The 25708-nt window shown below is 59.6% G+C and overlaps 1 protein-coding gene across 1 annotated transcript; it reads right to left on the bottom strand.

The window, feature by feature from the left end:
* Nucleotides 1–317: 317 nt before the first annotated feature.
* LTBP3 (latent transforming growth factor beta binding protein 3) lies at nt 318–21025 on the bottom strand. Its single transcript, XM_032798327.2, is given in 33 exon segments — nt 318–748; nt 1044–1175; nt 1419–1499; nt 1992–2153; nt 2556–2696; nt 3930–4067; nt 4431–4559; nt 4859–4877; nt 4879–4937; nt 5291–5402; nt 5404–5439; nt 5540–5578; nt 5581–5652; nt 5655–5683; nt 6255–6369; nt 6371–6387; nt 7287–7409; nt 7571–7693; nt 8063–8182; nt 8660–8788; nt 9075–9206; nt 9736–9861; nt 10233–10328; nt 10494–10578; nt 10826–10842; nt 11519–11704; nt 12029–12187; nt 12383–12505; nt 13362–13454; nt 15427–15532; nt 15780–16015; nt 16426–16758; nt 20473–21025. Coding segments are annotated over 33 exon segments (3879 nt in total). The 5' UTR covers nt 20729–21025; the 3' UTR covers nt 318–593.
* Between the last annotated feature and the right edge of the window lie 4683 nt (nt 21026–25708).

Here is a 25708-nt window from a genome sequence, read left to right as displayed (position 1 = left end):
CCCCTGCAGTCCTGGCTCAACAGCTGACCGCGGTGCTGTAAGCTTCCCCGCAGCAGTGCCTGAGCCAGCCTTGCAAGGCAGGAGTTACAGTCTAGGGGAGCATGGCTGATGACATCATGGGTGTACTGCATGATGTCAGAGCTGTGCCCAGGGTTTCTACAGGCGGGCCATTCGGAGGGCAGAGTTGGGTGGAGTTGCAAGGATGCAGGCTGCCCTGCCTCCTTTGTCACAGCGCCCACTGTTGGGGGGCAGCAGCTGCAGAGTCTGCCCTCCCCCACCCATGCAGACAGCACAGCATACAAACACCTAGCCCAGGATCCACTCCCACAATTTAATTAATTCATTAGCTTCCTTCTCATTATTTACAGGGTTGTTGGCTTTTGTATACCTGGTTCCTACAGAAATGAGTGCAAATAATGCAGCTCTAAAATAATGCTAATAAAAAAATCTTACAGAGGGAGGAAAACCCAATAAAATGCCTCATTTTTAGCAATTAAAAAAATATTACGTTCCCCCCAAACAGGCTGTGAACCCTTAGCGACATAGTCTCTCTCTTGTGTCAGCTGGCAGTGCCCCCAGTGGGTGACAGGGGGCTATCGGCGACGCTGGGGGATGCACATGCCCCCATGGTGGCGGGATCGGACAAAGCCTGGCTTGCAGGCACAGCGGTATGAGCCATTGGTATTGATGCAGCGCTCGTTCTTGCACAGCAGGCCTCGCTGGTTCAGCTCCCGGCACTCGTCGATATCTGTGGGTGGGGAGAGGGAGGGAAAGGGTTAATGGAGTGGCTGTGGTCTAGAGCCTGAGTATGGTTCTTCAACCTGCATCCCCCAACAGACCAGGCACACAGAGACAGCTAGCAGCACTGTTTGTGACAGTTGAAGAGGGAAGGAGAACCCAGGAATCCTGGCTCCCAAGCCCACCCCTGCTCTAAATCCACTAGACCAGACTCCCGTCCCAGGATAGTACTCAGGAGCCCTGGTGGTGTGGAGAGCACATCCCTTTGCAGTGCATGTAATTCACAGGGGGCTTGGCACTCTTACCCAGGCAGCGGATGCGGGTGGCGTCTAGCTGGAAGCCTGCAGGACACTCGCAAACTGCACCATGGTAGGTCCGGACGCAGCGGCCGTTCAGGCAGTGACATTCATCTGAATCCTCCTCTGAGGTATCATCCTCTGAGAGGGAGGTGAGATACAAAGGTGGGAGGGGACACAGATGAGACCACAGGAATGGCAGGGAGCCCATTTCCATACAGCTGAAACTGTGGGAGGGGGCATGTGATCGCTTGTCTGGTGCAGAGATGCAGCTGACTCTGGGGTGGGGCACAGGGGGCTGTTCATACAGGAACCCTTTGGCCTGCAATGAGATGCAGCAAACTTTGGGTGGGCATGGGGGCTGTATATAGAAGGATCACTAACCTTTACGGGACTTGCCCAGGAACAAGGGGCTGAGGTCCCAGAAGGAGTTGCTCTCGCTCTGAGATAGCTGACACTGCTGCCCTGCAAGGAACCACAACAACCAGCCTGGGACACATAGCAGTGAACCACATCCCATCAGATCCTGGCCAGTGCAATCAGAGCCAGAGCCCCCAGAGGGGAAAGACCCTGAACCCCACTCCCTGCCCCCCTGAGCCAGCCAGTCCCCACCACTGTGGGGCCAGACAGGAGCCAGCAACCTCCAGAGGGGAAAGGCCCCATACCCCACTCTCCATCCCCTGAGCCAGCCAGAGCCCCCAGAGGGGAAAGACCCTGAACCCCACTCCCTGCCCCCCTGAGCCAGCCAGTCCCCACCACTGTGGGGCCAGACAGGAGCCAGCAACCTCCAGAGGGGAAAGGCCCCATACCCCACTCTCCATCCCCTGAGCCAGCCAGAGCCCCCAGAGGGGAAAGGCCCCGTACCCCACTCTTCATCCCCTGAGACAGCCAGTCCCCCCACCCTGGGACCAGACTGAAGGCACCAGCCCCAGAGGGCAGGCTGGTCATGAGTCCTACCTGGACTGCGGGGGGGGCATGCGCGGCACTGGAAGCCCCAGCCTTTGCCGTAGCGGCAGCAGCACTCCTCATAGGTCAGGTGGTAGCCGTTGAGTGGGGAGGCACACATGCTGTCCTCCCCCCGGTGCTGCCAGCAGATGTCGCGCCGATCGGCTGCCCGGTCTGCCAGGGCAGAGAGAAAGGGGGGGAGCCCACAGCACCATCCCAGCCAGCACCTGCAGGAGACACTCCCACAGGGCCTGGCATGCTGGAGGGGCCCTTGCACACACCACCACACTCACTGCATACCCAAGCAGGTGCACACACACACACACGGGCACCAGCAACTACAGGGACACACTCACAATCTTCGTAATCACCATGGTCACAATCAGTGAGGTGCTCACACTTACCCTGCCTCACAATCAGGGACAGACAGTCACCCCTGCTCACACTCAGTGACACACTCACTCATTCACACTCGCCCCCCTGCTCGCTCACAGTCAGGTTCACAATCCCAGCCGCCCCCCCCGCCCCGCCCCCCTTGGGCCTGTGCAGTAGCACTCAGCCCTGCGTACCCCTCACCTGCCTGAATGTCGGGGATCTGGCATTCCTTGCCACTGGGATCCAGCATCCAGGGCAGGCTGCACTCACAGTAGAATGAGCCCTGCGTGTTGATGCAACGCCCATGCCGGCAGGCCCCAGGGTCCCGGCACTCATCCACATCTGCAGGACCAGGGTACAGTCACAGGGCATCAGGGGCTTGACAAGGTTGCCATGGCATTGGGGACTAGCAGGGATCACTATGGCATGACCAGACTGACCAGGGTCGCCATGGCATCAGGGGCCAGCCAGGGTCACCAAAGTAACACTGCACCTGATGAGGTCGCTATGGCATCAAGGGCCAGCCACTGTCATCATGGAAACTCTGCACCTGATGGGGTTGCCATGGCATCAGGGGCCAGGAGGAATCACCATAGGCGCTAATGCAGAGGTGGGAAAACTACAGCCCGTGGGGTACATCCAGCCCGTGGAACCATCCCTCTTCGTCCCCAAGCTCCTGCCTCGGGAGGCTAGCCCCCGGCCCCTCCCCCGCTGTTTTCCCTCTCCCACAGCCTCAGCTTGCTCACTCTGCCATCGGTGCAGTGCTCCTGGGGCAGCACAGCTGCAGAGCCTGGCCTGACCCGGTGCTCTGAGCTGCACGGTGGCGACGGCATGGCCCGGCTGTAGCGCTGCCAGCCACCAGTGCTCCAGGCAGCACCATACAGGGGCACGGAGCAGGAGGGGTTGGATAGAGGGCAGGGGAGTTCGCGGTGGTGGTCAGGGGTGGGGGTGTGGATAGGGATTGGGGTGGTCAGAGGGGAGCAGGGGTCCCAGGGGAGCAGTCAGGAAGGAGGGAGGCAGTTGGATGGGGCAGCAGGGGGCAGTCAGGGGCAGTCAGGGGCCAGAGAGAAGGGGTGGTTGAATAGGGCGGTGGGAATCCTGGGGTGGTCAGGGTACAGGGAGGGGGATGTGTGGATGAGGCAGGAGTCCTGGGGGGCCGTCAAGGAACGAGGGGGTTGGATGGGGCAGGAGTCCAGGAACGAGGGCAAATAGGAGGTGGGGGCCGGCTCACAACCCCCTCCCTAACCATCCCTCCATACAATTTACGAAACCCAATGCGCCCCTCAGGCCCAAAAGTTTGCCCACCCCTGCTCTAATATCACAGGCTCAGTGGGTTGTCATGGCACCAAGGACCCCAAATTGGTCATCATGACACCAAAGGCCAGCAGGGGGCATCTTTGCTCACAAATCTGCACCCCACCAATGTGCCCCCCACCTGGGGAGGAAGGAAGCTCTGTCCCCAGCATCCCACCTGCAAAGGGGCCAGGAGGAGGTAGGGCTGTGATGGGGATGCCCACCTGGACAGGGCCAAGGCTCAGACCCAGTGAGCTCATGTCATGTGTGAAGGGGACTCACCGATCTCACTGGGTGCTAGGCACTTCTTGTGGGTGGGGTCATAGACGGCAGGGGCAGGGCAGGTGCACACATAGGCCCCCCGCGTGTTCTCACACAGCCCGTTCACGCAGTTCGACTCGTCCAGGCACTCATCCACATCTGGGGGCAAAGGGCATGGCTCAGAGCTCAGCCCCTCCTGTCGGAACCCCTCCTGGCCACCTGGCTGCACCCCAATCACAGTCAGTGCCCCCTAGAGGGGAAGGCCTGGGTCCCATTCCCCCACCCCAAGCCAGCCAGTCCCTCTGCCAAGGCCAGATCACAGCAGCGCCCCCTAGAGGGGGATCGGTCCCATGTCCCATTCCCCACTCACCCCCCTGAGCCAGCCAGACCCCTCCACCAAGGCCAGATCACAGCAGCGCCCCCTAGAAGGGCATCCCTGTCTGCTCCCCCCCCACATCTATCCCACAGCTCTAGACCAGGGTATCTGCCGACATCCGAGCTGATGCCAATCGCCTCTCTCACCCACACACTCGAGCAGGTTGCCATCGTAGAGAAGCCTTGCTTGCAGTACACTCGTAACCCGGCCGCGTGTTTGACAACACTTCCCCTCCTTGCAGATCTCTCCCGAACAGGCTGCACTCTGTCAAATGTCTGCAAGGAGCCGAACAGGTGTGGGGAAGGGGGCGTTTTATACAGGGATCCTTCGAAACACCCAGCGCGAGATGCAGCTGTCTCTGGGGGGGTAATGGGGGTTGTTTATACAGGGATCCCTTGCTGGCACTGAATGCAGCTGCTCTGGGTGGAGTGTGGGGGCTGTAATGGGCAGGTAACAGGGTTGGAATCTCTGTGACTCGTGGGGAAGGGTGAGGGAAAGGTGTACCCTTGGCTCCTGATCCCCACTGCGAGTGCAGGCACCAAGCAGATTCAGGGCGTGGGCCCTGGGCACTCACCCCGGTGGGCGGGGAGCCATAAAGTTCAGGATGTTGTCATCCAGGATGAATCCTTTCCCGTCAGGGCAGAGGGAGTGAACTCAGCTGCAGGGGAGGGGGGTGAATGCACATTGGGAAGAGGGATTAATGTCTAGACAGGTATTCCTTCTGCCTGCCATGGATCAGACCTTTGGCCCATCCAGCCTGGTATCCCCCTCCCCCCCACATAGACACAAGCCCATCCTCACCCCTATCCCCCACTCTCCATGGGTAAGGTTTCCTGAACCCCCCCCCACCAGACAGCTGGATTTAGAGCTGCCTTGGCCTGGGGTTGGATGTCACAGTCACACCATTTGTCCAGGTAGCAGGTAGTCCACGTTCACTAGTGGCAGTGGGGAATGGCGGAGGGTGCATGGGGAGGGGTAAGAAGTGGTGTCCCACCTGAGTGGGCACAGGACACAGGGTAGATCTCACATGCGTCACCCACAGACCAGCCCCCAGTGAGCACGCAGCACTCCTGGCGGGTGATATTGGTGGCCAGGCACGCGTCACAGAAGACGGTGTCACTCGAAGTTCAGGTAAATTCCTCTTGTGTCGGGGGGCTCCAGAATCTGGGGCAGAGGGATAAATCAATCCCACAGGCCCCACCCTCCACCAAGATCAGAGCCAGTGCCCCCCAGAGGAAAGGCCCCCCGTCCCCACTCTCAACCCCACACATAGTAGTTGATCCTCAGATGGGGTGTTAATCCCTCATCGCACACAGGCACCACGTAGGAGCGTCCACTGTTCTCACACGTGCCGTGGGGCAGGCAAAAAACGTGGGGTCCAGTGCACACTCGTCGACATCTAGCAGGAGACCAGTGGGAGACAGAGGCAGGAGTGTGCAATGGCATGCTGCTTGCCACACACCACACCTGTGCACCATCACAGATACACAGCATCCATGCACACAACCTGTGCCCGTGTGTCACCCTACAGTACACAAAACTCACACTCACGGACACTCACACTCAGTATACACAAGGCTTGTACTCATTCCTTTTCCAAGTGCCCACACTCACTAAGGACACAAATGCATCGGCCCTTGCACTGCTTTGTGCGCTCCACCAACATTCTGTCCCTACACACACCTCTGGTGTTTGCTCTTACTTGGGCAGGCCCAGCTGGCAGCATATCAGGCTCACACTTGGGCACAGGCATGCCTGAGGCCTAGTGTTTCACGTGCCTTCATACCACGCCATGCCCAGACTTTCCTACCTCCCCTGTGTGCAATGTCCTTGTGTGCACACACAGCTGTGCTCATAATTGGTGGCAACACGCTTTCCTCACTGTGTCACACTCCTGTGTGTGGAACACCAGACTCCTGGCATACCATGCCTGCACACACCTGTATGCTCACACTTGTCTGTGCACACACCCCACCTCACCTTGGCACTTCTGCCGTTCACCAGCTGTGTACCCTCGGCACGGACAGGCATCGGTAGGAGCCACCGGGAATTGACACACTCACCATCGATGCAGGCAGCCGGGAAAGTCACATTCATTAATGTCTGCACAGGGAGAGCTGTGGGTGAGGGGGCACTCCCAGCCCCACCCACGTGGCCGTCCATCCTGTCCCCTCACCCAGTGTCCCTCAGGACATGGCCATCCAACCGGCTCCCTCACCCATCCCACCCCTTTGGACATAGCTACCTGCCTGGCCCCTTACCTGCCCCACCCAGATAGTGGCCACCAGTCCCCTCACCCAGCCCCTCCCCAAACAAGGCCACCCAGCCCAGCTCCTCCCTCAACCACCCCAACCCTTCCCCTCATCCAGCCCCACCGGACATGGCCACCCAGCTTAGCCCCTCACCAGCCCCCCCTACATGGCCCCAGCCAGAGTTACCTGACTCAGCCCCTCAACGGAGGCCCACCCATAGCCCCTGCCCACATGGTCACCCAGCCCGGCCCCAACACAGATCCCTGACATGGCCACACAGCCCAGCCCCTTACCACAGCCCTTCCAGATATGGCACTCACCCCCTCCAATCCCCCCAGACTATGGCCACCAGCCCCTCCCAACTCCCCACCCCCAACATGGTTACCCAGCCCAGGCCCCCACACATAGCCACCCAGCCTGATTCCCTCACCCAGCTCCCCTGACATGGCTACCCAGCCTGGCCCCCTCACCTAGCTCCCCTGACATGGCCACCCAGCCCAGGCCCCTCTCCCACAACATGGCCACCAGCCTGACCCTCTCACAGCTTCTATGTCCACAAACCCCTCCACCCAGCCCCTTCACACAGCTGCTCTACTCCCACAGGCAGCCCCACCGACCCACTGACCCCCCACTGAGCTGCACTGCCCACAAGCAGCTCCCTGGCCCAGATCCCTCACCCTGAGCCCTATATGCCCCCCAAACATCAGCTCAGCCCCCTTCACCCTTCCACCCCATGGCCCAGCCCCTCACCTTCGCAGCGTGGCCTGTCCTTCACTGAGTGGAAGCCGGCTGGACACTGGCACTTAAAGGAGCCCAGGGTGTTGACACAGACCCCATTGGGGCAAAGCCCACCATCCTCACACTCATTCACATCTGTAGGGAGAGAGAGTGCAGGGCTGGGAGTCAGAATCCTGGCTTCTGTCCTCTGATCTGGGAGGGCAGAGGGTGCAGTGGTTAGACCAGGGGACCCCTGGGAAGGGAGGGGGTGCAGTGGTTAGAGCAGGGGGCTCTTGGAGGGTAGGGGATCTAGTTACCCAAGCAGCTCCGGGCATTGGGCGCAGGTGCAAATCCCTCCCCACAGGTGCAGCGGAAGGAGCCAGGCAGGTTCTCACACCAGCCGTGTTTGCACGGGGTCTCCTCGGAGCACTCATCCACATCTGGGAAGACACAGATGCTGAACCCCAACCTTGCCCCCCACGCATCTTTTGACCTGCAACCCAGTCCCCTGCAGCCAAGTTTGGTCTGGGCTGAATGTCCCCCAGCCCACTGGGGGTTGCACAGGGCACCTCTCACCACGGAGGCATGACAGTCACACCCCAGATACTGCACCAACCCCAGCATGACAGTCACACCCCAGATACTGCACCAACCCCAGCACAAGGAGGAGGACGGTTTACTGAGTTGGAGTTGGGGGCTGGGAGCCAGGACTCTTAGTTCTGTCCCCAGCTCTGGGAGTAGGGTGGAACCTACTGGGTTAGAGCAGGGGCTAGGGGCCAGGACTCCTGGGTTCTGTAGCCAGCGCTTACCATAGCAAATCCCATGCTGGCCCCGGAAGCCCGGAGGGCAGGGGCTGCATTTGTAGGTGCCTGGCCGGTTCTCACACTTCCCGTCAGGGCAGGTGCCTGTGTCCAGGCATTCATCAATGTCTGCAGGGAGAGAAAAGATGAAGGGTGAGGGGCCTTTGGGGGAGCCCCACAAGGGGCAGAGCACAGGGCAGGGCCCTTGAGGACTCAGCGAGGCCTCTGGCAAGCAGGGAGTTGGTTTGTTATTGTAGAGTCTCTGACAACTCTACTTGACAGGTTGTTCTGAGGAGGGTTGCTCCGGGGCGCTGTCTTCTTGTTCTGAGGTCTCGTGCAAGCTCTGGGCCTAGACATTAGTTTGCTATTGTAGGGTTTCTCGGGGCACTGGTTTGTTATCGTAGGGTCTCTCTCAGTAACTCTGGGGCTGTGTGCACCTGTTTGTTCTTGTTGGGTCTTTGGAAATTTCTAGCTTTCACTACTGCTCAGGCTGCACACATCCACTTGTTATAGAATCTCTCAGGGCTGCTGGTTTGTTATTGTAGGGTCTCTGCCGCCCAGGCTATTGGGGCTCTCTCCTCCCTCTCCAGCCCAGCCAGCCCTTACCTTCACAGAGGGGCTGGCGGGAAGGTTTGAGACGGTAGCCGGGGTGGCATTCACACTTGTAGTGCCCAGGGTAGTTGACACAGGCTCCCCCGTCCCCACAGATGTGGGGCTTGGAGCATTCATCAATGTCTGTCGGAGAGGTGGGTGTGAACAGGGTAGAGGAAGGGGGATAGGACTTTACCGATCACCCCTCCCCCCCCCACAACTCCCTATCCATCCCTCATGCCTCCTTCCCATCCCCCATGCTTCCTTCCCATCACCCAGCCCTCCTTCCCCCAGCCCCCCTTCCCATCCTCCAGGTCCCCTTTCCCCCAGCCCATCCCTCCACCCCTTTCCAATCCCCCAGAGCCCCCCTTTCTCCATGCCCCGTTTCCCCCAGCAGCCCACCCCCCAGCCCCGCCTCTGGGGTGCTCACCCACACAGGAGCGCACGCCCTTGTGCACCTTCAGCTGGTACCCCCGGTTGCAGTGGCAGTTGTAGGAGCCGCCCGTGTTCATGCAGACGCCCTTGCCGATGCCACACGGCTCCGCCTCACACTCGTTCACGTCTGTGGCAGGAGGGGGGCGGGAGGAAGAAAGAATGACTGACCCCTACCATGCCGGGACACCGGCCTGTCAGCCCTGCCACATGTGTATTTCAGGGGCCGGGTCACAGGCTTGCATGTGTAGTTGTGCATGTGTTGCAGGCCTAACCACCAGGCCCAGCGTGCACAAGCAGAGTGGGTGTCTCTGACTTCCACAGGCCGACTTGCGGGTGTGTCACACACCTACTGTACAGCTGTGTGGTCATGTCACACACCTGTTGTGCAGCTGTGCGGGCATGTTGCACGCCTGTTGTGCAGACACACGTGTGTCGCACCCTTGCATACAGGCTAGTGGGGGGCATCACAGATCTACATATGTAGACATACCCGGGGGTCACTCCATCATATCGATGCTTGTGATCCTCCAGGGCGCTGACACCTCCATGAATGCAGTGGGGTGGCCGTGACGTGCCCCCCACACCTCCAGCCATGCACATGCCTGTCCCTGTGCATGTGTCACACATCCACAAACAAGGGCAAGGCAGCATGTTACCTGTGCAGAACCTGCGCTGGGCATGCCAGCGGTAGCCCGGGTAGCAGATGCAGGTGTAGCCGGACAAATTCATGACACATTCTCCATGGCCACAGATATTGTGGTTCAGCTTGCACTCATCCGTCTCTGCAGGGACAGACAGACGCAGCCCAGGGGGGGATCAAGACGAATGGCTCAGACATAGGAGCCAGGAGATCTTTTTCTCATAGATCCCCAGAAGAGCCAGAAGTTCCCACCCCTAGGGCGGCTGCAATAGCAGCTTGCAGGGACCACACTGCATCGGACCGGGGCGCTCAGAAGACATCGTCAGCCTGGAAAGGACTTGGGGGACCCCCTGAGAACTTGCACATCACTGGGGAACATTTGGGGTTCACCCCCCGATAATTAAGGGGAGGCCCAGCAGAGAAGTTTGGTCCATGAATGTGAAATTTCTCCCAAAGGGGGGGGGGGGGAGGTTGCTGACATGCAGCCCCCCACCCCTGCCATGAGGCTCTCACCTGTCACCTGCGTGGGTGCGATCTCCACGGCGCTACGCGTGTATTGATCCGGCAGCACCTTCTGCACCATGGCAGTCGTGGGACGGGCTACCACCTCTGGGACCCAATGGAGACAGAACAGGGTTAGCAGTGCTGTGAGCTTCCCTGCAGCAGTAGCCAGCCGGGGGCTGCAGTGCTGTGAGCTTCCCCACAGCAGTGGCCAGCCAGGGGCTCCAGCGCTGCAAGCTTCCCCACAGCAGCGCCCTTTCTTCCATCACTCACCAGGGTACCGGGCGCCCAGGGTGGCTGCACTGGCATAGAACTGGTCCACTGACTGCTCCTCTGAGTTGGTCCGATATGCCGGCAGCTGGAGGGGGAGTGGTTAAACGGTGGGGGCACCTGCTCCTTTCCACTACCCAGTTGGGTGCCCTATTCCTCCCTCTGCTTCGCTTCATTCCTCCCCCTCTCTCGTTCTTTCATTCATTCCTCTCCTCCCGCCTTCTCGCCCACCACCCTCCAGCACCTCCTTTCCCACTCCCTCCATCCTCCCCTCACACTCGCATCACCCCTCTGCTCATCCGCTGCTCCTCTGCTGTTCTGGAGGCCCTACTCACCATGGCCGTGGTGACAGCTGCAAGAGACAAACACAGGGCCGGAGGTCAGATCCTGCCATGCCAGGCTGAGAATGTGGGGTTCACCTCCTGAGAGCGGGGGGGTTTGCTCTGAGAGCAGGGTCTCCCAGCTCTGGGATTCTAGGGGTCTTAGATAACAGGGTGTACCCCTGAAAAATGGGGTTTGCCCTTAGAGAATTTGGGGTAACAACTCTGACAACATAGTCTTTGCCCCAACATTTGGGGGTTTGCCAACAAAGAAGGGAGTAACAGCTCTGAGAAAGTGGGGTTCACCCTTAGTGAATTTGGGGTGCTCCAGAGAACATGGAGTTCACCATGGGAGAATGTGGGGGACACCTCTGTGAGAACATGGGGTTCACTGTTGGGTAATGTGGGCTTGTCCCTCAGAGAATGTAGGGACCTCCAAATTATTTGTCTGTGAACCCCACATTCTCAGAGAGGGTTCACAATGGGAGAATTTGGGGTACAGCCCCTGGGAATACTGGGGCTCATCATGGGTCAATGTGGGGTACAGCCTGTGAGAATACTGAGGTTTACCACAGGGCAATGTGGGGTACAACCCCTGCTATTACCGGGGTTCACTAGGGGAAAATTTAGGGAACCCCCATGTTGTGGTGAGCAGAGTGCCAATGGCACCTCCCTGCCCAGTCCAGCCTCCTCCCTGGAGTCTCTGACCTTCGGACTCTTGAGAGTCCCCCTCGAGGGGCGGCAGGCTGGGCAGCTCGTGCTGTTGCTGCAGGTCCGTGGTGCCGTCAGGGTGGATGTGCAGGGTGAAGTCACTCTCCCCCTGGATGGTCAGGGTCTGGTGGGATGTCAGGATGTGGTAGCCCTTCCCCGCTGGGCAAATCTCCTTGAAGGCAGCTGCCAGATGGAAGAGGAAAGAGGTTAACACTGGTGCTGCAAGCTTCCCTGTGGCAGTGCCCCCCGGCGGTGACTCCAGCACTGCGAACTTCCCTGTGGCAGTGCCCCAGCCAGGGACTCCAGCGCTGTGAGCTTCCCTGCGGCAGTGCCCCCAACCAGGGACTCCAGCGCTGTGAGCTTCCCTGCGGCAGTGCCCCCAACCAGGGACTGCAGCGCTGTGAGCTTCCCTGTGGGCAGTGCCCCCAGCCAGGGACTTCAGCGCTGCAAGCTCCCCGCTGGCAGTGCTGTGGCAGATACTCCATTCCCGCCCAGTTGGTTCCTTACCTGCACCATCAGCCGGGCAGCGCTCGCAGCGGGACCCCCAAGCCTTGCCAACGCTGCAACAGCACATCTGGCGGGTCAGCTTAGTGGGCAGTGGGTGCTGACACTGGAGCTCTGAGCTCACCAGCCGAAAACACAGGCTCTTCTCCCCTGACTTCTCTGCTGCAACCCCAGGAGAGATGGGGTCAGTGCTGCTCCAAGCCCCTCCCCTCAGCCCCCACCCCCAGCTGGGCACCCCAGAGAGACACTGAGCCCCCATCACCCCCCCAGGAGATAGGGTCAATGCAGCTCCAAGCCCCCTGCCCAACCCTCTCAGTCCCCCTGACCCCCCAGCCTACCCCCAGTCCCCTTACATACGAACACACTGGCTGCGGGATGGGCCCAGCATGTGGCCAGGTTTGCATGCGCAGCGAAAGCTGCCCTGGGTGTTGAGACACTCGCCATTCTGGCACACGCCCTGCATGGCACACTCGTTAATGTCTGCATGGGGAGAGAGAGAGGGGTCAGCAACACAATGACACACAACACAACAACACAATGCACACACACAAAACACGTATACATCCCACAGGGCACACTTGTTAATGTCTTCACAGGGAGAGAGAGGGTCAGCAACACTAGGACACACAACACAACACACACACCCCACAGGGCACACTCATTAATGTCGAACCTCAGAATTATATTTCATATTTCTACTTTCAGATACAAGAGTGATACTAGTGGTAAATATGCCCAATGGCCTGTGATGGGATGTTAGACAGGTTGGGATCTGAGTTACTACAGAGAATTCTTTCCTGGGTGTCTGGCTGGTGAGTCTTGCTCACATGCTCAGGGTTTAGCTGATTGCAATATCTGGGGTCGGGAAGGAATTTTCCTCCAAGGGCAGACTAGCAGAAGCCCTGGGTGTTTTTCACCTTCCTCTGCAGTGTGGGGCACGGGTCACTTGCTGGAGGATTCTCTGCACCTTGAAGTCTTTAAAACATGATTTGAGGACTTCAATGGCTCAGACACAGATTTCATACAGGAGTGGGTGGGTGAGATTCTGTGGCCTGCATTGTACAGGAGGTCAGACTAGGTGATCATAATGGTCCCTTCTGACCTTAAAGTCTATGATTCTATGTCTGCACAGGGAGAGAAAGCGGTCAGTAACACAAGAGCATGCAGCATAACAACACAACACACGCTCCCCACAGAGCACACTCATTGAACTGTGTTTGGGGAGAGATGGGTCAACAGCACAGCACAGCCCCACACACGACACATTCCCACAGACACAACACACACACAGAAGCAGGTCTTCAGTCCCCACACCCAGAGAGCGCCCGCCGGGTACCCTGGCAGTGGGTGCTGTTCAGTCTCTTGTATCCCTGTGGGCAATCACCCCCATGCTCCCCTCGGATCGGGCCCGTCTTCTGCACCCCTGAGTCTGCAACACACAACAAACCCCCAAGGGTGAATCAGTGGGATCGAGGACACAGCATGGTGTACAGGTGAGGGCAGGACTCTCTGGGTCTAGCCCCGGCTCTGGGAAGGGAGAGCGGCCTAGTGAGCTAGACCAGGGAGAGACTGGCACTCAGGACTCCTGGGTTCTATGCCAGCTCTGCCACTGACCTCAGGCAAGTCCCATTCCCACTCAGTGCCATTCCTTCCCCTCTTATTCATTTGTCTAGACATTGAGCCTGACAGGGCAAACACTGTCTCTTGTTTCTGTGCAGAGCCTGGGGCAGGGCCCTGAACTCAGGCAGGGGGGAGGGGGCTAGAGACTGCACGGCACCTGGCCAGACATGGCCCAGTCGCCAGCTAGAGGGGTTATGGGGGTCTGCATCACCATTGCAATAGCAGAGACACAGACACCGCCCAGCATGGGTGCCAGACGCTTGCACAGACGGCGGTTTGGACACGCTGCCTCTTGGCCCAGGGTCTCTGGCTCCTTGCCCCCCGCAGCAGCGGCCTCGCTGGGGTTGGTGCTGGGGGAAGCAGTGATCAGCTAGCCAGCGCTGCACCGGTCGCACTACCACAGCCAGGCCAGCAGGCGCAGGGGGCGGGGACATGGGATGATGTTCATTCCAGCAGGCGTGTGTGCAGCCAGGCTGCTCCTGATCTGTCCAAGCTGGGGAACATTGGAGGGGGAACGATGGAAAGAAAGACTGAGAAGAAAGAGAAAGAGGTGCTGGGGGACGCTGGGGATGAGGGGGGTTGTCCCAGTGAGATTCAAATGGCAACAGAATTCCAAGGGATCATGGGAATTTATTAACCTGAGGGACTCACCACCACTGGCCTGTGCAGAGGGCAGGGCTGGGAAAAGGGTGAAGCATTATCACAACTCACAGCAGGCAGCAGAGACAGGGGGAACAGGGACAACCCCCCACCCCACCCCCAGTTACAGCTGGCTACTGACTGACAGGTAAGGAGAAACGGCCCCCAGGGGAAAGTTAGCTCAGAATGGCTGGCTGAGGACTCCCCCTGTGCTCCTGCCTCACTCCCTACACTGCCCCTGCTGGGAGAGGCCAGGGCTGGAGTAGCCAGGAGCTCCCCCGCAGCCAACTCCTGCGTCACTCCCTGCTGGCAGAGGCCGGGGTGGCAGCACCCATGCACTCCCCCAGGTAACAAACGGTTCCATTCTCCTACCCCACATGCTCCTCTCACCCCCAGGGGGCAGGCAGCACTTCCCACAGGGATGGGTGGGTGGCGGCTGCAGACGGGAAGAGCCGAAGCGTAATGAAGGGGGCGGGGGGGCCTGCCCAGCCTAAGAACAGGCAGCCAGGCCATGAAGCACATTCTTGGCTACCTCTAACACAAACACCCTGCAGCTCACAGATCCCTGGGAGCTGGAAAAGCCATTGAGTGGGAGTGCCAGGAAGGGGGGTAGGTACGGAGAGAGCGGGGAGAATGGAGGGGTGGAACCTGTCACCTGATCCATCCCCTCCCTATCTTAGCCAGCTGGGCACAGGGCACTGTGCCCCGCATCCCCTGCCATGGTGCCCTGGAAGCTCTGAGAGGAACTGGTGGGCACTGCCTAGCCAGCTCCCAAAGCGAGATGCTGGAATGTGGCAGCCCAGCTGGCCACAGCCTGGCTACGTAAGGCCCCATCCAGGCTTCCCGTAAACCCTGTGCCAGGCTGGGAGAGGTCGGCGCCAGGCCAGGGGGAGAAGTAGGAGCTCCAGCCAAACACCAGCCCTCACAGACCCTCAGTGGGTCCATCCTGGCTCCCCCGCAATGGGCAGCCCCTCTTGGCTAACAGGCCGCAGGGTCGGTCACTGGCTGGGGGAGCTCCTGGCTACTCCAGCCTGGCCTCTCCCAGCAGGGGGCGCTGTGGGGCGGGGACAGGAGCACTAGCAGGGGGCAGGCCAGGGGCCTTGTGAGGCTGTATGGGGAAGGGGGCCGCAGGCATTACTTACACTGCAGGTGGGGGCATTTGTGGCACTTGTTCTGCCCCCAGGAGGTGCCAATGCTCCCGCAGCAATCCTCCTGCTTGGTCAGGCCTGGCAGGGGGTTGCTCCCACACTGAGAAACGGTGCCCCCCATCGCCGGAGAGAGAAACGACAGGCAAGTGAGACCACGACCGCCACCTCCCCCTGCAGCACAGCACCCCGTTGACCTCTCCCTGCAGCACAGCGCCCCCTGCTGACAGCTCCCTGCAGCACAACAACCGTACTGACCCCTCCCCGCTCCCTGTTACCACAGCACCCCCTGCTGACTCCTGCCCCCCCTTCCCTTCAGCACAGCGCCTCCTGGGGAGCGGGCAACTCACAGATTGCTTGGGCAGGGTCTCCTGGAAGCAGCGTCCCAGGGGTTTGTGCGTGTGGGACCGGGCATGGGGTGTGGGGGGTTTCTGGCCCATGGAGCTCTGGGCCGGGTGCTGGATGAGGTGGTGTTGGGCCCCCGGCCCGGTGCCCTCAGTGCTGATGCTGTCGATGCGGTGGACCTGCACGGAGGCATCGGGCGGGTGGTGGACGCGCACATTCAGCAGAGGGGGGTGGACCTGTACTGGAGTGGGGCCCGAGTGGGTGTCAGCACATGGACCCTCCCCGACACTGACCTCCACCTCCCCGGGCAACAACACCTGGCACTTCTCCTAAATGAGAGATGCCCCTCCACCATTAACCCTCTGCCCCATCACCCCTCTGCCCAATCATTCACCCCCAACAACCCCTGTCCGCCATCACCCCCACCCACTCACCCGTCTCTTGCCCCCATCATCCCATCACTCCCCTGCCCAATCAGCCCCAATAACTCCTGTCCCCCATCACCCTCACCCAGTCACCCCTCCCCTGCCCCATCACCCCCTCACTCCAAGTTACCCTGTCACCCCATTTGCCCTATCACTCCCTCCCTTGCCCTCCATCCCCAGCACACTCCCCAACCACACCCCCATATCCGCTCCCAGCAGCAGTTACCTTCGGATGAGTGGTGCCCAGGCCCCAGGGGCACCATGAAGGTGGAGTGGCTGACAGTGGCTTTGGGGCTGTGGCCGGCGGGTGGCTCCCCGGCACCATGCGCATCGGAGATCACCTGCACGGCGTAGATGGCGTGTTTGCTGGATCCCGTCTCACCAGCCGGGCCCTCAAGGGGCCCCAGCGCTGCCGGCTGCAGCAGCTGCTGCCCCCCCTGGGCCTGGGCCTGACGGCTCGCCGGCACCTGGCAGAAGCGCCCCGTAAACTCAGGGGGGCAGAGGCAGTGGTTACGGGATGTGCACTGCCCGCCATTCATACAAGGCAGCGGGCACACCACTGGGGGGAGAGAGAGGGAGATTAGACCAGGGACCCCCACGCTGCCCCCACTGCCGCACCGCCTGTGTCCACCCTGCAGCTGCCTGGCCCCACCCACCCGCAGCCACTCCCTGCTCCTTGCCCACACCCCATCCATCCCCTGCTCCCACCCATCCCTTGCTCCCTACCCCAACCCTATCCACCTCCTGCTCCCTACCCACCCACTCCCTGCTCCCTGCCCCATCCAACCTCTGCTCCAGGGCACACATGGGGAGAACCGACGGGCAAGCCAGGGCACATGCAGGGGCGGAGCCTGTGGGCAATCCAGGGCAGACGCAGTGGATGAGCTGGCAGGCACGCCAGGGCACACATGGGGTTGAGCTGGCAGGCAAGCCAGGGCACACATGGTGGGGGCAGCCGGCAGGCAAGACAGGGCACACATGGTGTGGGGGGAGCCAGCAGGAAAGCCAGGGTACACACAAGGTGGGGGGGAAGCTGGCCAGAGTACAAGAGGCAGGAACTCTTCCTTGTGTGAGTCTGTGATCTCACCTGGGCCTCCAGGGACTAATGTAACACCAATGTGTTAACATCCCTGTTAGTATTGGGGCAGCACCTGGAGGCCCTCGACCAAGATCAGGGCCCAGTGCACTGTGCGTACACACACACGAGATCGGGGCCCAGTGCGCTGTACGTACACACACACACACACACACACACACACACACACACACACACACACACACACACACACACACACACACACACACACACACACACACGAGAGATCAGGGCCCCATGTGCTGGGTGCTATATACAAACACACACACACACACCTGACATCAGGGCCCGGTGTGCTGGGCGCTGTATACACATACACACACCAAAAAGATCAGGAACCATTGTGCCAGACACTGCACAGACCCATGGTGAGAGACAGGCCTTACAGTCAAAATAGACACAGGAGGGGGGGTGGGGGGACGCAGACCTGGAGAGGGGAGGGGCTCACCCAAGGTCACACAGGGTGTCTGTGGCAGAGGCAGGAAAACAAGCCAGGTCTCCTGGCCCCAGGGCCTTAACCATAAGCCCTTCCTTCCCCACATCCTTCCCCACAAACCCACACAGGGTGAAATACCCAGCTGAGGCTATCCAGGAGGGAAGTGACATCCCTCAGGTCACAGAGTGAATCAGAGCTGGGGACAGAGCTCCGGTGCCCTTACACCCAGCCCCCTGCTCTAGCCACTAGACCCCACTCCCCTCCCAGAGCCAGCAGTCAGTCCCAGCAAATACCACCATCCCTGCTCTGATTCCCAGGCTGAGGCTGGGTTTCCAGCTGTTTTGGTTTATTTCCCTGGGTGGGGAGTTTGCCGGGGCAGCTGAACAGCCGTGGCTCAGGGGAGGAAGTGGTGCTTATATACCCGGTTCCCAGGCCCAGCCAGCTGCCCTGGCTCAAGCGGGGGTGACTCAGTGTTGGAGCAGGGATTATCCAAACACTCAGGACAATAACAAAAGGACAGCGAACGGCTCCTGCGGCAGCCCCATCATCGGAAAGGCTGACACACAGCGCATTGAGGGCTTGAGATGTGGCCACCTCTGAGGTGGGGCGTGAAGGGCTGTTGATCAGCCGCACATCATGGTAGGACAGGAAGTGAAGGAGAATCATGGTGTCCAGTTGAAAAAGTGCACTGGGGTGGGAGAGGGATTCAGGGACAGAGAAAGTTGTGGGTCGGGACTGAGGGACTGTGTGGCAGAGCTCAGGGCTAGGATGACAGGGGGCTGCGAGTTGGCACTGGTGGGTGAAGGGGGGGGGGTCACCTGGCGCCTGCTTCAGCCCCCTCACTTCCAGCAGTGACTCAATTTCATTCCCTCCTAAGTGCAAAGTCAATAAAGGCTGTGCTTTCTGGAGCCTGAGGCATTTTTAGTCTTTTTGTGTCACTGAGACAAAACGGCGGGGGGGAGGGCAGAGGGCACATGCTGGGATGCGATTGAGTGAGTGGGGCAGGGGAAGCTGGAGGGAGCAGGGTGTGTGTGGCTGGAGCACACGGTGGGAGGGGGGCTGGATGGAGGATGGGGTGAGGTGCATGGAAGGAGTGCAGGGTGCATGGGGGGTGAATGAGAGCAGGCAGGGAAGGGAGGGGTGTTGGGGGAAGGATGGAGCACGTGGGACATGTGGGGTGGGCCAGCTGGGAGGCAGGGGGAGGGTCTCCCCAAGGGTCTGTGACTGGAGGGGCTGAGGTCTGGGTCAGACCCACAGTGGGGAGGTAGAATTGATTCAGCAAGGATCAAAGAGTTCCCCCCCGCCAAAAAATCCTCTTGTCCCCCAAACCCTCCATCCCTCCCACTCCCCGACCCAAGGCTGGGTGCAGGTGCTGGGCAAGCACTGGGCCAGGAGGGGATTTTCTGGGCTGAATCCAGACCAGCTCTGGATTCAGTTAGCCTCAGAGGTCATTCCACTCCCAACACTAGCTGTTCCCCAGCAGGAGGATGAAGGGGCACCAGGGATCTTTCCTCCAGCTGGGGTGGTGGTGACCTGGCATGGTGCCTAGCAGGAGGGGTACCAGCATCAGCTGAGGAATGTTACAAACCAGAGAATTCGAAGCCAGAGCTGGACCAGGCTGCTGTGAGTGCAAAGGAGTGTGTATGTGAGAGCACATGTCCGAGCGTGTGCCAGTGGGGGTGTGTGTGAGAGTGTGTGGGGGAACCTGCATGAGTGTGCATGGGCAAGAGAGATTGCACACACATGCGTGTTAGATTGTGTGAGTGGGTGTATGCATGTGCATTTGTGTTTGTATGTGCACATACGTGCGTTAGATTGGGTGTGTTAGCTTGTGCATATAGTAGATTGTGTGGTGTGTGCATGAGATTGCATGTGTGCAAGTGTTAGATTGGATGTCTGTGTGTTAGATTCCTTGCCTGTGTGTGCGTTGGATTCCATGTGTGTGCGTGTGATGCATGTGTGTGTTAGACTGGAGGCCAGTTGCCGGAGGTGCAGGCGTCGGACGGGCCCCAGGGGACAGAGCTGGGACGGGGCCATTCGCTGAGGCGAGATTTTCCTCCAGCTCTGAACTGCTGCTGGAAGAACTGCCAGGGGAGAGGGGAGAGTGCACGCACGGCTAAGTGAATGCCAAGCGTGCAAGCCTCTGAGTGACAGTTAGTGCACTGGCAAGTGCCCACGGGAGGAAATGCGCCTACTTGAGCATGATGGTGGCACAACATGCGAGATCTGTGAGTGCGCAAATGTGTGCGCAGACAAGGGGCCCGGCCATGCACCGTGTGTGGGTGAGGGACTGGGGGCCTCTAATGGTGTCGGCATGTCTGGGGCACACGCATGTGAAAAGAAGCATGTGACAGGTGGAACAGAGCCGTGTGAGCAGCTCCATGTCCAAAGTGCCCCAGGGTGAGTGTGCAAAAGCCTGCGTGCAACTGATGCTGGTGAGACAGGTGTGAGCCACACAGGTGAGTGCAGTCATACAAGCAGAGCCTGCATGCTGACGCAGAGCGGAAATCAGGGAGATCCGATAGCCCCTCATCCCCTGTGCCCCTGATCTGCCCCACAGCACCTCCCTCTGCCCTAGAGGGGCTCTTCAGTGCACCTCCTCCCCCAGACAGCTCCCCCATCCCCAGTGCAGCTCAATCCCCTCCCTGGACAACCAAAGCCCCCAGTGCTCCTTTTCACATAACTGCCAACCCCTGCTGTCCCTCCTCCATGCCCCGACCTGTGCCCAGTGCAGTGCTCACCCACGCGGAAGCCTGAGCCGGTCAGGGTGTCAGCAGAGTGCCCGTTCTCGCCGATCAGGGTCATGTTGCTGCCCTGCTTGCAGGTGTCCCGGCACTGGCCCTTGAGGCAGGTCCGCTTGCAGACCAGCGGGGCGAAGACCACCTTGAAGCGCTCCCGTGCTACGGCCCGCTCCGAGGCTGCGGGCGCTGCAGGCCGTGCCCCGGGGGCACAGAGCCAGGGCAAGAGGAGCACCCAGACTGCCAGCCCCCAGGGCATCTTTACATCGTCCTCCAGTCCCGCCCTAGCACCAGCCGCCTGGCAGGCGGTCAGAGGGGCGAGGGAGCCCCTGCAGCCAAGAGCCAGCAGGAGACAGCTCAGCCGCCCAGGGACCGCCTCCACACTCCTTCCCGCAGCTCCTTCCTCTCCTTGCCGCTGGCCCGGGCACAGGGAAACAAAAAGGGCGAGGATGGAGGGAATGGGGAAAGGATCTGCGAGGAAGGAAGGAATGAAACCCTCGCTCCCCTCCCCGAGCCCCCTTGGCCACCCCGCCCTCTCTCCAGCGCCTTTTCTCTTTCCTTCGCCCCCCCTCCCGCCTCCGGACAGGCAGCGAGGGCAGGAAAGACACGCTCTGCCCGGCTCCGGAGGCCCCCCGGCGCCACCCCCCCGCCTCCGGCCGGCGCCTGGGCTCCCCGCGCCGCTGCGGACGAAGCGAAGAAGGGAGAAGGGGAGAGGCGCAGGGCCGGGATGGCGGAGCGAGACGGGGCGGCTGGCCGGCCGGCTGTTTGTGCCGCGCTCAGCCAATCCCCGGCCGGGGGCAGGAATCTGGGCCGGGGGCCAAGAGCCAGGGCTGGCTCCGGGCAGCAGGGCGGCTCCGAGGGGCTGCCTCCCCCCACCTTCCCCGTCTCGGAGTCCTGTCCAGGACACGGCCACAAGGGGGCGGGATGGACGGAGGGGGGCAGCACTCCAATCGGGGGGTCATGGGCTGGGGGGGGGGATAAATACGGTGCATGGGGATAGCTAGATAGATAGGGTGCAGGGCCAGATTAATTTTTTGTGGGCCCAGCACTCAACATAGTTGTGGGCCCTCCTGGGGTAAGGTGCGGGAGTGGGCTGGGCAGTCTCCAGAGTGAAGGGTGGGCTGGGGGCAATGAGGCACAGCAGGGTGGGGGCAGCACAGCAGGAGGGCTCTGATTACAAACCTGCAGCTGCCAGGCGCACACTGGCTTGCTCAGCTTGGCCCTTCCCCTTGAGGGTGGGCCTGCACCACACCACCCCGCTGCCCAGTGCCCCCTCCTCTAGAGACCTCCACCACAGATCTCTATGCTCAGCCCCCACCCCTCCCAGAGACCTCCCCTGCTGGCCTCCCACCAGAACTGCACAGCACCCTGCACACCATGTCGCTCACCCAGCACCCTCTGCCCATAGACCTCCCCACTGCCCAGCACCTTCCTCACAGTCCCACCCTCACAGCTGCACAGCACCCCATGTTTCTGAGGGGATTCTGCACCAAACATTTAAAAATTCTGTGCACAATATTTTAAAATTCTGCAAATTTTATTTGTCATTAAATAAATATGGAGGCTCCAACATGCCAGTGGGGAGCACAAGCCACTGGTTGCGTGGAGGTGGGAGGTTCCCCTGCAGCCTCCCCCAACCCCACCCTGGGACAGGGACTTGGCAGTGAGGCTGCACCCAACCCTCACAGTGCAAGGGGCCAGGCCTGCCCCAGAAACACCCTGGGGCCCTGCCCCCCTGTGCCAGGCACACCAGGTGTGGGTGAATAGGCTCGGCCCGGCAGCAGGATCCAAGTGCAGAAGGACCTAGTGTGGGGAGATCCAGGTGGGGGTAAGAGTTCTCTGTGGGGCAGTCTGGGTGCGGGCAGCTCAGTGGGAGATCTGGATGCACAGAAGCTCATTGGAGGGTTCCAAGCGCAGGGGCAATGGGACTCTGCGGGGATCCAGATAAAGGTGTTTGGGGCTCAGTGTCGGGGGTGTCTAGGTGCAGGGGATGTGTGGGATTCATTTCGGTGGGGGTCCAGGTGCAGGTGGTTGGGGCTCAGTGGGGAGGGTGTCTGGGGGGCTCAGTGGGGTGGTATAGATGCAGGGGAGGTGGGTCTTGTCAGGGTGAGGGTTCGATGGGCCTGCTTAACAGTGGACCCCCAGCTTCCGCCAAGGGGATGCCATATGCTGGGCTCCAGCTTCCCTCACTTCCACAATCCCCTTCTCTTCCCCATCCCATGCCCCTTCCCCCCCACTCCATCTCCTCCTCATCCCACCCCTTTCCTTCTCCCCTGCCTCTTCCCCCTGCCCCTGCTTCCCCTATCTCTTTCTTCCCCATCCCATGCCCCTTTCCCACTGCCCCATTTCCTCCCCACCCCATTCCCTTAATCCCTACTGCCTCTTTCCCCCAGTCCCCGCGTCCCCTGCCCCCTTCTCTTCCCTATCCCATGCCCCTTCCCCACCGCTTCATCTCCTCCCCAGGCTTGTGGGGGCCAGGGGGAACCACCCCCCAGAACAAGCTGGTGGAGCAGGCTGGGTCCAGGTCGCTCCAGTTCCTGCCACCAGTGATTCCAGGGCAGGCCTGACCCTGCACTCATGGGGTGGCGGGAAGTGGAGCGACCCGGCCTCAGACCACCTCGCTTTGCTCCCCTGGCTCCCAGCCTTGGGACTTGGGGGGCAGGGGGTACCGCCCACAGCAGTCACCGGCAGGACGGTTGGGAGCTGGCGGAGCAAAGCAGGCTGGGGCCGGGTTGCTCCACTTCCCTCCACCCGGTGAGTGCAGGGCGGCCCAACCCCTGCTGCAGTTCCCCAGGACACGTAGTTCAGGGGACAGGATTTGAGGGGGAAAGGGGTGGAGTTTAGGAGGAGTGGGGGTGGGGCTGGGGCAGAGCAGGAGTGGGAAGAGGCGGAGCAGGGGTGTGGCAGCTGGCCGGGATAGTGGGCTGGCTGGGGCCCCTTCTGACTCTGGGCCCGGCACCATGGTAAACCTAGTACTGAGGGGGTATATGGGGATAAATAGATAGAGGGAGTGTATCAGGATAGATCCGGGTGGGCAAACTTTTTGGCCTGAGGGCCACATTGGGGAATAGAAATTGTATGGTGGGCCATGAATGCTCATAAAATTGGGGTTGGGGTAGGGGGGCAGGCTCTGGCTGGGGGATCAGGCTCTGGGGTGGGGATGAGGATGAGTAGTTTGGGGTGTAGGAGGGTGCTCTGGGCTGGGTTCAGAGGGTGGGAGGGGAAACAGAGCTAGGGCAGGGGGTTGGGGTGTAGGAAGGGGTGCAGACTCCAGGGTGGGGCTGGGGATGAGAGATTTGGGGTGCAGAAGGGTGCTCCAGGCTGGAATCGAGGGGTTTGGTGAGCAGGAGGAGGATCAGGGCTCGGGCAGGGGATTGGGGCATGGGCAGAAGCTCAGGGATGCAGGCTCTGAGTGGCACTTACCTCAAGAGGCTCCCAGAAGCAGTGGTGTGGCCCCCAACCCTGCGCCTCGTCTGGAGAGCCGGAGCAGGGCCATGCTACATGGTGGGGGCCCCGACCCAGTGCCCCCACTGGAGCGCCAGAGCGGAACAAGCCCCAAACCCCATTCCCCAGCAGGAGCTCGCAGGTTGGCTTAAAACAGCTCACAGGACATAGTTTGCCCACCCCTGAGATAGATAGATAGAGGGGGTGTTTGTAGGTAGATAGATAGATAGGACGGACTGGAAGGGACCTCAAGAGGTCATCTAGTCCAGTCCCTTGCACTCATGGTAGGACTAAGTATTATCTAGACCATTCCTGACAGGTGTGTCCACAACCTCCCTAGGCAATTTATTCCAGTGCTTAACCACCCTGACAGTTAGGATGATTTTCCTAATGTCCAATCTAAACCTCTCTTGCTGCAATGTAAACTCATTGCTTCTTGTCCTATCCTCCAGAGGTTAACAACAATTTTTCTCCCTCCTCCTTGTAACAACCTTTTAGATACTTTAAAATTGTTATCATGTCCCCTCTCCATCTTCTCTTTTCCAGACTAAACAAACCCAGTTTTTTCCATCTTCCCTCATAGGTCATGTTTTCTAGATCTTTAATCATTTTTATTGCTCTTCTCAGGACTTTCTCCCACTTGTCCTCATCTTTCCTGAAATGTGGTGCCCAGAACTGGACACAATACTCTAGCTGAGGCCTAATCAGCGCAGAGTAGAGCAGAATTACATCTTGTGTCTTGCTTACAACACTCCTGCTGATAGATCCCAGAATGATGTTTGCTTTTTTTGCAATGGTGTCACACTATTGACTCATATTTAGCTTGTGGTCCACTATTACCCCCAGATCTCTTTCCGCAGTACTCCTTCCTAGGCAGTCATTTCCATGTGTGCAACTTACTGTTCCTTCCTAAGTGGAGTACTTTGCATTTGTTTTTATTGAATTTCATCCTATTTACTTCAGACTATTTCTCCAGTTTGTCCAGATCATTTTGAATTATAATCCTATCCTCTAAAGCATTTGCAACCCCTCCCAGATTGGTATCATCCACACATTTTATAAGTGTACTCTCTATGCCATTATCTAAATCATCGATGAAGATATTGAACAGAACTAGGCCCAGAACTGTTCCCTGTAGGACCCCACTCGTTATGCCCTCCCAACTTGACTGTGAACGACTGATACTACTCTCTGGGAATGGTTTTCCAATCAGTTATGCACCCACCTTATAGTAGCTCCATCTAGGTTACATTTCCTTAGTTTGTTTATGAGGTCATGCGAGACTATTAAAAGCTTTACTAAAGTCAAGATATACCACATCTATTGCTTCCCCTCATCCACAAGGCTTGTTACCCTGTCAAAGAAAGCTGTCAGGTTGGTTTGACATGATTTTGTTCTTGACAAATCCATGCTGTTACTTATCACCTTATTATCTTCTAGATCAGTGGTTTTCACACTTTTTTTCTGGGGACCCAGCTGAAGAAAATTGTTGATGCACGCAACCCAATGGAGCTGAGGATGAGGGGTTTGGGGTGTGAGAGGGGGTTGTGGGCTGGGGCGGGGGTTGGGGTGTGGAAGTGGGTCTGGGCTGAGGATGAGGGGTTTGGGGTGCAGGAGGGGCTCTGAGTTTGGGGGGATCAGGGCTGGTGCAGGGTGTTGGGGTGCAGGAGGGGCTCCAGGTTTGGGGGGCTCAGGGCTGGGGTGCAGGAGGAGTCAGGGGTCTGGGCTAGGGCCAGGGATGAGGGGTTTGGGGTGCAGGAAAGGGTTCCAGGTTTGGGGGGGGGCTTAGGGCTGG

Source organism: Chelonoidis abingdonii, chromosome 17 (genome assembly GCF_003597395.2).
Source record: "Chelonoidis abingdonii isolate Lonesome George chromosome 17, CheloAbing_2.0, whole genome shotgun sequence".
NCBI classification, from domain to species: domain Eukaryota; kingdom Metazoa; phylum Chordata; order Testudines; family Testudinidae; genus Chelonoidis; species Chelonoidis abingdonii.
Note: the sequence above shows the minus strand (reverse complement) of the source record. Positions and strands in the feature narration are given on the sequence as shown.